This window comes from Canis lupus, chromosome 27, assembly GCF_048164855.1.
Source record: "Canis lupus baileyi chromosome 27, mCanLup2.hap1, whole genome shotgun sequence".
Taxonomy (NCBI): domain Eukaryota; kingdom Metazoa; phylum Chordata; class Mammalia; order Carnivora; family Canidae; genus Canis; species Canis lupus.
In genome coordinates, this window is record NC_132864.1 from 12519025 (window position 1) to 12530506 (window position 11482).

The 11482-nt window shown below is 45.3% G+C and overlaps 1 protein-coding gene across 1 annotated transcript; it reads left to right on the forward strand.

Moving 5' to 3' along the window:
* Window positions 1–14: 14 nt before the first annotated feature.
* Window positions 15–11386, forward strand: EIF2B1 (eukaryotic translation initiation factor 2B subunit alpha). Its single transcript, XM_072802328.1, has 10 exons — window positions 15–182; window positions 1420–1521; window positions 2579–2715; window positions 2811–2927; window positions 4741–4857; window positions 5603–5667; window positions 6478–6553; window positions 9014–9139; window positions 10055–10265; window positions 10760–11386. The coding sequence occupies exons 1-9, from the start codon at window positions 170–172 to the stop codon at window positions 10217–10219; spliced, it is 918 nt and encodes a 305-aa protein (XP_072658429.1). The 5' UTR covers window positions 15–169; the 3' UTR covers window positions 10220–10265; window positions 10760–11386.
* Window positions 11387–11482: the final 96 nt, after the last annotated feature.

The window sequence follows — 11482 nt, forward strand, 5'->3', positions numbered from 1 at the left end:
CGAGCCGCGCGCCGTACCCAGGGCCCCGGCCCCAGGGCGCCGGAAGTGGAGCGCGGAGACGCGCGGCGTGCTGGCAGTCCCTGTGGCCGCGAGTCCCCGCGGCGGTGGGACCCGCTCCAGCAGCGCGGGCTGTCCGGGTCCCCTCGGGCTGTGCGATCCAGAGGGCGCCATGGACGACAAGGGTAAGTCGTAATGGATGGGCTTGCTGGAACTGAAGCGGAGCCGCGCAGGGGTCCCCCCACCTGGCACGCCCGGGCGGGGCCCTGCGAGAAATCCGTTTGCAAGTTTAGGCTGCTGGGCTGTATTTGCTGCTTCCAGTCGCAGCTCAGTCCCTCCCGCTGCCCCTGTCTCCAGGGGATGGGTCTTCAGGGTATCCCCAGACCTTCCTCTCCCGCCGCTTTCCAACGCCCACCTCCAAAAAAAGGAGACTTAGACTAGGTGTGCGCGTCTCCGCGGTTGTGATTCCCCGCCTTCTTGGATTTGGTACTAGAATTTTTTTAAAGACGTTTTAGATGCGTTCATCTGATTATCAGGATGTTTCATTAAGTGAAACACAAGGGCAAACTGACTTATATTTCTCATTTAAAAGAAATAAGAGTGGGATGGGCTGCTGCCTATACATGTGTATGTGTAAGTGGGTGAACAGGCTAGAATTGGCATCGACTGTCTGGACAGGTGGAGGGTAAGTTGATAAAGTGGTTGACTCTGGGATTCTCCTAGGACTTGTAGTCAAGGATTAGAGGGAGGATGACCTTCTGTTATCATGGGGTGGTGCTTAAATTTTATGCTCTTTGTGCACGGATAGGTTTTTCCAAAAAAATGAGAAAGACAGGGATGCCTGGGTGGCTCAGCAGTTGAGCGTCTGCCTTCGGCTCAGGGCATGATCCCAGGATCTGGGATCAAGTCCCACATCAGGCTCCCTGCATGGAGCCTGCTTCTCCCTCTGCCTGTGTCTCTGCCTCTCTCTCTGTGTCTCTCATGAGTAAATAAATCTTTTTTAAAGAGTGAGAAAGACAGCTCGTAAATACTAAAGTGGTGTCATCTCTATTCCTATCAACATTTATAACGCCCGTGAAGCCAAACACCCTGAAAAGAAAGTATTTTTTTTTAATAGTTTGCTTCTGGGGTGCCTAGGTGGCTCAGTCGGTTCACTAAATGTCTGTCTTCAGCTCAGATCATGATCTCAGGGTGCTGAGATCGAGCCCGGCGTCAGGCTCCCCACTCAGCTGGAATCTGCTTCTCTCTCTCTCCCCCTCCCACCCCACTCCATGTGTGCTCTCTCTCAAATAAATAAAAATCTTTTAAAAAAATAGATAAATAAAATCAGTTTGCTTGTTAAGGTCAGCAGTCATTGAAAAGCTCTCTGGTCTTACATCCTACTAAATGAATTTGATTAATCACTTTTTTCTCCCTCCCCAGAGCTAATTGAATACTTCAAGTCTCAGATGAAAGAAGATCCTGACATGGCCTCAGCAGTAGCTGCCATCCGGACTTTGCTGGAGTTCTTGAAGAGAGATAAAGGTGAAGAGAGTGATATTTGAACACTCTGGGTGTTAGGGAAGACCTCTAGTAACTGTCAGAAGTGTAGGAAGTAAGACTGTGTCTGGCGCTTGTAAGGTAATGCAGCTCCAAGTCCAGCTTCTCCTTCATGTCAGTCTTCCTTTTAACTTGGAAAGAGCCCACTGGTTATCATTAAATGAGTCCCCTTTCATAAGTGAGATACACTTTGAATCAAGAGTGACCATGTTATATCAAGTTAACCATGAAGCTTAAATTATAGCAATAGTTCAGCTTTGCAAGTTTTTATGCAGCTTCTGACTTATGCCAGAATTTGTGCAGTTGCTACAGAGTATCCCAGAATTCTAGTATTCATGTCATTCATTGGGATTGCCTACTAGTTCAGGCATCCTAAATGTAAGTTTGTTGGTAGAGCATGACATCATTTATAAGCAAAATAACAACAATAGTAATAGTAATAATAATGCTTCCTTTAATTCGAAGGGTTGGCCTAAAGCCATGGTGTCTTCCCACTGTACCTACAATAACACCCAAATACCTGAACCTTGCCTACACCACCTCACAGACCTCACCTTGCCACTTCCTCTTCATTTCCTCCCACGCCGTCCCTCACTAAACTGTGTGTCAACCCCGGTGGCCTCTCTGTCATATCAAGTTTGTTTCCATCTCAGGATCTTTGTGTTGTAGTCTACACCTACACCCTTCCTACTGGATCTTTATGTGGCTGGATCATTTTTTACCCAGGTCTCAGTTTAAATGGCCTCCACTCAGAGGCCATCCCTGTTAGCTTTCTAAAGTAGCCCCTTACTTCTCAACATGCTGCTGCTTTCTTTCCTCAATCAGTCTGTAACTTGTGTATTTCTTTGTGTGCTTGGTTTTTGCCACTAGAAAGAGAGTTCTGTCAGAGCAGGGACCCTGTCTGTCTGCTCGCTGATCTGCCACTGCCATAGAGGATGCATTCAGTAAACACTGGTTGAACAAATGAAATGTTTGCATCACATACCCACCAAGGGGCTGTGATGATAAACTGAACATTACATTCCTCATGTGATCAATCCAGGGGAGACGATCCAGGGCCTGCGAGCCAATCTTACCAGTGCCATAGGAACCCTGTGTGGTGTGGACTCCTCCGTGGCCGTGTCCTCTGGTGGGAAGCTCTTCCTGCGTTTCATCAGCCTTACTTCCCTGGAATACTCTGTAAGCCCTGCCTTCCTTGGGTTACCTTTCTACTTCTTTGTTCGGCTGCTTTACCTGGATCTCAGTTCCTCCACATTTTTCTCTTTTCTTCTTAGGATTACTCTAAATGTAAAAAGATCATGATAGAGCGAGGAGAACTTTTTCTCAGGAGAACATCCCTATCAAGAAATAAAATTGCAGATCTCTGCCATACTTTCATCAAAGATGGGGCGGTGAGTAGATTTTCTTAGGTGCAGTAATTGGGAGCAGAGACTTTGGACTTAGACTCCTGGGGTAAAATCTCTCCTCTGCCACTTACTTGCTGTGTCACCTTGGACAAGTTACTTAACCTCTATGTGCTGTAGTTTTCTCATCTGTTAAATAAAGGTAACAACAGCACCCACCTCATCAGGTTGTGGGAGGAGGTAATGAGATGACCTAAGGACCCTATACTATGCCTGGCACACAGTAAGCACTAAAGAAATGTGTAGATGTTATTACAGAGTCTATCATATTAAACAGGCAGGGGCGCGCCTGGCTAGCTCGGTCAGAAGAGTGGTGACTCTTGATCTCTGGGGTCATGAGTTTGAGCCCCACATTGGGTGTAGAGATTACTTAAAAATAATAAATAAACTTTAAATAAAATAAACAGGAAGAGAAAAACCACTGGGATAGCATGGATTCTTGGTTTAATAAGATGTCTTTACCAAAGAAGTATTTTCATTACTGGTTACGTACTAAACCCAAATCACCACCTAACAGCTGTTGGCACTGGTTCATACTGTCTTCCATACTGTCTTCCAGGGAAGATTAGCACTGTGTTGGGGTGTTGTCTTTAATTTCATCTCTAGTGCTAATTCAGAGATGCAGAGCTGCCAAGTGTTTGTAGGTGAAGACGGGAGCTGCAGGTTAAGCCAGTCCGCCAGCAAAGGGGCAGTAAAACCTTTATGATATCTCTTCCATGGCGTCCCTCTTCTGCCACCCCAGCCTCGGACCATAAAATTATTTACTTGCATTTTTGACTCTGAAATCTTGTCCTGCTTTATTATCCCCTTCCCAACCTTTGAAGTGTGTTATTCAATAAATGATGTAATAGTTGTGAGTGGAATCTGTACAAAAGCCAGTTGCAAACAAAGTTGCTTTGGGGCAAATGGAGGCAAGATTAGGATTGCCTCTTGCTAAGGCCCCTCTGTTTCCACCAAACTCCTACACTCAGCTTTCTGCGGGTTTCATTTGCTCTGGTGTGTTTGAACCTGTTAATACCTACCTGCATCAGCACTGACTTTAGGCTAAATTCAGAACAGAGCTGCCCACATTTAAACCTACAGATGAACCACCTTGGGATCTCATTCAGGGACGTTCTGATTCAGCAGGTCTGAGGTGGGGCTGAGAATATGCATTGCTAACAAGCCCCTGGGGGAGGCCCAGAAAGGAACTAAGGTGCTCTGTGCATCCATTTTGCATTATGTAGAACCATTTAGTCTGTTCATTAGAACAAAGGTGAAGTGAGTGTCTGCGTATTGTATCCAGCCCACAGATAGGTTGTGTTTACCCCAAATGGTATTTATTAATTTTTAAAAATTAAGTAGCCAACCCTTATGTCTTGGATTTTCAAGAAAATATCAGATGCTCTGGCAGTTGTGAGACCACATGACAGCAGCTGGAACTTGGCCTCTCCTCTTTGCTGCTAGCCCTGCCTGAGCTGCTGCATTTCTTTATGCAGCCTGCCTAATGCCTGTGGACCTGAGTGTGCAAACCATGTCTTAGAAATGGGAAAGCCAGCTCAAAGGAACTAAACAGAGCCTTCGGACAGAAAGGCTTTTGTATCTTGTGAGCAACACCACATGGAGATTCTACTCCCGGATTTGCTGTAGGAAGAGGTGACCCACAATAGATGTGCCATCGAGGATCTCCTTCCTGATGCCAGTTGGTTTGTGAGAAGGCATACAGAGAAGCCTTGGGGTACTGGGAGCCTGCGTTAGCAGGGCACAGCGCAGGTGATTGCTGCTAAGCTTGCCCTTTTGACAGAGGTTTCTTGGTCCACAGAGAATATTAACTCACGCCTACTCCAGAGTGGTCCTGAGAGTTTTGGAGGCAGCCGTGGCGGCCAAGAAGCGTTTCAGTGTGTACATTACAGAGTCACAGCCTGATTTATCAGGGCAAGTATCATTCCATTTGGTTCTGGGCCCAGCAGTCATTCTAAAGTGCAAACTGAGGATTAAAACCTGTGTGGGAAGCCCCAAAACATGTCCCCGAGTGGCCAGTTACCCAGCATTGCCTTTGGGTGTCTTCCTGCCCCTGAAGGAAGATCCCTGTGAATTGGCAGTAGCCACAGTACAGGATCTAGGCTGTTTACTTAGTAGTTAAATCAGAGGAACAGCAACAGATACATCAGTGGAAAGATTTTTATCAAGGACTAGATAATTCACATATCCATCTAGAAGATAGTGAAAGGGGGATCCCTGGGTGGCTCAGCGGTTTAGAGCCTGCCTTTGGGGCAGGGCGTGATCTTTGAGTCCCGGGATCGAGTCCCACATCGGGCTCCCTACATGGAGCCTGCTTCTCTCTCTGCCTGTGTCTCTGCTTCTCTCTCTCTCTCATGAATAAATAAAATCTTTAAAAAAAAAAACAGAAGATAATGAAAGAAGAAGCTTTATCCTTTTTTTCTGAATTTGGTTCTCTTACCCAGATTCCCCAAGAATATTGTTTTCCTGAAATACCTATTTTCTTCTAAAGAACCCAAATTCTTATTTCTTTCATCCAGAGTCTTGGGATGTGCCCCTTAATCCCTATGAACTGAGTTTCAAGCTAATTTGATTGACCACTGTCCAAATTAAGTGACTCATCATACATCACTATGGGACTCTCTTCAACTTTTTCTGTTCTCAAAATGTCACTTTCCAGTAAGAAAATGGCCAAAGCTCTCTGCCACCTCAACGTCCCTGTCACTGTGGTCCTAGATGCTGCTGTTGGGTAAGTTCCCAACTTCCCTGAGCACGGTTGCTTTTCCTCACCCACTCCCAGGTTTGCCTTGGAGCAGGGTTTCCAGATTGATAAAACCTCACTGGGTAACGTCCTGCCTTTGAATTGATGGCTGCATTAATCCAGCAAGCTCATTATAAGGTCTTAAGAGTGTATGCAGGACACAAGCTGTAGGGTGTTGCAGAGAATGAGAGTCGTTTATGTAGTTTTATGGTGCATTTTAAGAGCACGATGCAAAAGTTGGGTTAGGATCAGCACACTCCCTCTTTACAGAAAGGCATGGGCTAGCTATCCTCAGTGGCACTCTGGGATTCTGTGACTCACTCGTGCAACTTTGCTCCTAAAACTGAGGACAAGTGTTCAGAGAATTGTCAGTGTACCTCACAAAAGAAAACAGGACTGAAAGTCTCTCAGAAAAACACAAACACACAGAAAGCAGCTGATAAGGAAATTAAGAATGCATTCAGAAGAAAACATTTTGAAGAATTCCCTGAATTGTTCATTTTCAAAGGTAAATTGGCCTTTACCTTAGCTGAAAGATTCCTGAATTACATAATGTTCTTTTCCAACTTGAGATCACAACAGGCTTTTAAATTTTTGTTTTGTTTGTATTGAAGTAGATCAGAAAACAGTATGTACCACAAGTAGCAAGGATCACATCAGGTCATGAAATCCTCATTATCAGTCACCACACCTGTATACATGTGCCAGCAGCCATGGGGGAGCGCCTCTGTCTGTGTCTCTCCTGAATAAGTAAAATATTAAAAAAAAAAAATTTTTTTTTTGCTTTAATTTTTTTAGCTATATCATGGAGAAAGTGGATCTGGTCATCGTTGGTGCTGAAGGAGTTGTTGAAAACGGGGGGATTATCAACAAGGTAAGAACGTCAGTTCTGTAGAGCTCCTTGCCCCTGACGTGGACCCGGGCTGCTGACCCCCATCTTGGCATCCACTCTTCCATTCTGCTTAGTCTCCATATGTCACCATCACAGCCAATGGTTTCCTTGGCCCCAGAGGTCACTACAGTGGCCAAATTTTGGTCACATTTCTTTGATCTCTGTGAATCATGGGAATACAGTTTATCTTTTCTCAAAACATGTTTTAACTGGAATTGAGTTTGACTGTTGGTTGGTTTTTTTTTTTAAACCGAGCATATTTGACATCAGTATAAAGTAGTATTAAAATTCTTTGTCCATTGCCTAACATGGGAAGATTTCATGATCATTTGTTTCTTGTGGTGTGTAGTGAAAGACACATAACATACAGTTTTCACATTTAGCGTTCAGTGGCATGATTTCACTCAGCACGATATTTTCTTTTTTTAAGTATTTTATTCATTTATTTGAGAGGGAGAGCACATGAGTGGGGGCAGAAGAAGCAGGGTCCTCACTGAGGTCCTCACTGAGCAGGGAGCCTGACATGGGGCTCAATCCCAGGACCCTGAGGTCATGACCTGAGCTGAAAGCAGACACTTCACCGACTGAGTCACCCAGGCGCCCCATAATCAGCACGATGTTTTTTTGTTTGTTTGTTTGTTTTTAATTTTTATTTACTTATGATAGGCACACAGTGAGAGAGAGAAAGGCAGAGACACAGGCAGAGGGAGAAGCAGGCTCCATGCACCAGGAGCCCGACGTGGGATTCGATCCTGGGTCTCCAGGATCGCGCCCTGGGCCAAAGGCAGGCGCTAAACCGCTACGCCACCCAGGGATCCCCAGCACGATGTTTTTAAGGCCCATCCTTGTGATAGCAGGTGTCACCTCCATCCCTCTTTTTTTTTCTAATAAAGATTTTATTTATTTATTTTATTTATTTATTTTTTTTTTTGAGATTTTATTTATTTATTCACAAGACACACACAGAGACAGAGGAAGAGGGAGAAACAGGCTCCATGCAGGGAGCCCGATGCAGGACTCCATCCTGGGACCCCGAGATCACACCCCGAGTCAAAGGGAGATGCTATACCACTGAGCCACCTAGGCATATAGCACATTTGTTTGTCCACCCATTCCTGTCCACTTGAGTTGTTTCTACATTTTGGCTATTGTGAATAATGCTATTGCAAACATAGGTGCACAATTATGAGTTCCTATTTGCAGTTGCTGTGGGTATGTATCTGAGTGGAACTTCTGAGTCATGGTAATTCCATGTTTAGCTTTTCTTTTTTAAAGATTTTATTTATTTATTCATGAGAGAGACAGAGAGAGAGAGAAGCACAGACACAGGCAGAGGCAGAAGCAGGCTCCATGCAGGGAGTCTGACATGGGACTCCATCCTGGGTCTCCAGGATCACACCCCAGGCCGAAAGCAGTGCTAAACCGCTAAGCCACCAGGGCTGCCCCATGTCTAGCTTTCTGAGGACCTACCAGACTTTTCCACAGCAGCTGTACCTTTTTCCATTCTCAGCATATACAAGTATTCCAGTTCCTCTACATCTTTGCCAATACTTGTTATTTTGGTTTTTAATTTATAGCCATGCTAATAGGTGTGAAGTAGTATCTCATTGTAGTTTTGACTTGCGTTTGCCTGATGACTGAGGATCTTGAGCATCTTTAGAGCGTGTGTGTATTGGCCATTTGTATATCTTTGGAGAAATGTCTATTCTGTCCTCTTTTTATTTTTTAAGATTTTATTTATTTATTCCTGAGAGACAGAGAGAGGCAGAGACACAGGCAGAGGGAGAAGCAGGCTCCGTGCAGGGAGCCCGATGTGGGACTCGATCCCGGGATTTCAGATTACACCCTGGGCCGAAGGCAGACGCTTAATCACTGAACCACTCAGGCATCCCATGTCCTCTTTTTTAAAATATCCTCTTTAGGAGTGCCTGGGTAGCTCAGTTAGTTAAGCATCTACCTTTGGTCAGGTCATGATCTCAAGGTCCTGTGATCGAGCCACATGTTGGGCTCCCTGCTTGGTGGGGAGCCTGCTTTTCTCTCAGCTTCTGTGCTTGTGTTCTTTCTCTCAAATAAATAAGCATTTAAAAAACTGAAAGAGGGCAGCCCTGGTGGCTCAGCAGTTTAGCGCTGCCTACAGCCCAGGGCGTGATCCTGGAGACCCGGGATCAAGTCCCACGTTGGGCTCCCTGCATGGAGCCTGCTTCTCCCTCTGCCTGTGTCTCTGCCTCTCTCTCTCTCTCTCTCTCTCTCTCTCTCTCTCTCCCCCCCTCCTCTCTGTGTATTCTCATGAATAAATAAATAAAATCTTTTTAAAAATAAATAAAATTTAAAAAATAACTGAAAGATCTTAATTCCAAAGCCAGATTTCATATATTATATAGTCACTCACATGCTTTTGAATGTGCTATAAGGTCTTATCCTTCATTTTCTCTGTGTCTCCAGATTGGAACCAACCAGATGGCCGTGTGCGCCAAAGCACAGAACAAGCCTTTTTATGTCGTTGCAGAAAGTTTCAAGTTTGTACGACTCTTCCCACTAAACCAGCAGGATGTCCCAGATAAGTTTAAGGCAAGAGTTTTTTTACATATTTGAAGGGGTATTTGAGTCTATAAAGATTTTTATTTATTCATGAGAGAGAGAGAGGCAGCGACACAGGCAGAGGGAGAAGCAGGCTCCAAGCAGGGAGCCCAATGTGGGACTCGATCCTGGGACTCCAGGATCACACCCTGGGCCGAAGGCAGGCGCTAAACCGCTGAGCCACCTGGGCTGCCCAGGGGTATTGAGTCTAAACTGAAGCCTTTGGGAAGAAGCAGTGTAAGAATATTTCAGTAAGTTACTCCCTTCCCATCACTAGTTTCTCTAACACTTGGGATACAAAGATCAGTTGTTGGCTGAGCTCAGAATGAGTCCCATTTGTCCCCAGAACTTCAGTCTCTCCGTCTCTCTCAGGTACAAGAAGGGGCTGGGAGGATACAGGGAGAGCTGATGGTTCAGTCCAAGCCTTGGAGTCAGTCATGAGGCTCCAGCCCCCATCTCCACCGCTTACTGACCATGTGACCTGGGGCAAGCACTCTCATTTTACATTCTGGGCTTCAGTCATCTTTAAAATGAGACAAAAGTGCTGAGCGATCTGACGGTTCTGAAATAATCCTGGAGAAAAGCTTGGCACGTGCCAGGCACATAGTAAGCACTCTGTACACTCTAAATTGTTATCTCAAGAAGCTTGGAGCAGTGACTCCAGCACAGCAGTGAGGGCAGACAGTTTATCATTAAAATGAGGCTGTCAGCCCAAGGGCCACCATCCTCTGGCTCCCCTGCAGCACGTGCCCTCCTCGCCAATATGCTGCACAGCTGGCTTCCCCCACCTCTGGGGAACACAGAACATGTTCAGGGAGTAGTACACTGATTACACAGGCCAAGCCCACATCACATCTGAGCCCTGGGTATGTGGGGAAAACCAACATGTGTTTCCTGTCTCCTCAGTATAAGGCAGATACTCTTAAGACTGTGCAGACGGAACAAGATCTCAAAGAGGAGCACCCGTGGGTCGACTATACCTCCCCTTCCTTAATAACACTGCTGTTTACAGACTTGGGGGTGTTGACACCCTCAGCAGTCAGCGATGAGCTCATCAAGTTGTATCTGTAAGCGCTGGATCCTCCTGCCGGCGCACAGCCAACATACTTAGGGCAAGGTGAGTAGCCTCTTGACCCCTCCATGAGCCAGACCAAAAGTGAAATTTTTTTCTTTAAAGATTTTATTTTTAAGTAATCTCTACCCCCAACATGGGCTCGAACTCACCACCCTGAGATCAGGAGTCACATGCTCCACTGACTGAGCCAGCCAGACACCCCTAAAACTGATTTTTTTTTTTTAATTTTTTATTTATTTATGATAGTCACAGAGAGAGAGGCAGAGACATAGGCAGAGGGAGAAGCAGGCTCCATGCACTGGAAGCCTGACGTGGGATTCGATCCCGGGTCTCCAGGATCGCGCCCTGGGCCAAAGGCAGGCGCCAAACCGCTGCGCCACCCAGGGATCCCGATTTTTTTTTTTTTAAATGAAGACTTAGGACTAAGGACCTAAAACCCTAATAAGATCTGGAGAATTTTTTATCCAGTTTAGCCCATCTAAAATGTATTCATGGTTTTCCTAAAACCTAACCTGAATTGTGTTTATGGTTTCCAGACATTTTCCAGTGTCCAGAAATACAAGTTAAGTTATTGGCTACTTAACCAATGAAAGACATGCTCAGGCCCACCTCCCTTCTTCCTGCACTCCAGACTGAATTGCCAAAAGCATCGATGAAAGAAATGCAGGCCTGCCTGAAAAAGCAGACATTCCTGCCTGCACCCAGGCACCCCTACAGGAACCAACAACTGCCCAGGACATGTTACAAACGGTGCCTTATGAGAAAGGCCAGAAACCCAGGTTGAATTTACAGGAGGCTTCCGGTGGTGACCACAAGCCCAGAGTTGCCGTCCCATCATCAAGCTTGGGACAGACAGAATGGGAATCACCAAAAGAACCCAAGGAAGTTAGAAACAGCATTTAGCAGGAGTAGCAATGTGTGGCTCATCATGTATGAAGACCTTCTAAAACATCTGCACACTGAAATTCTGTATCTGTGAAAGATGTGAATTTCCCTTAAATTCTGCTTCTGAACAGCTTTTTAAAAATTGTACTTGGGTACAAAGTCAGCATCTTTTCAAATAAATTATATGAAGTATTTTGATCCTGAACAGCTTTTTAAAAATTATACTTGGGTACAAATTCAGCATCTTTTCAAATAAATTATATGAAATATTTTGATAAGGTGTTGCATCAGTACTGAGTGCTACCTGAGGCCCAAAGGTATTAGTCATCTTGGTGAAGATACTCTGCAGCCACATTCACACATTTGACACTCAA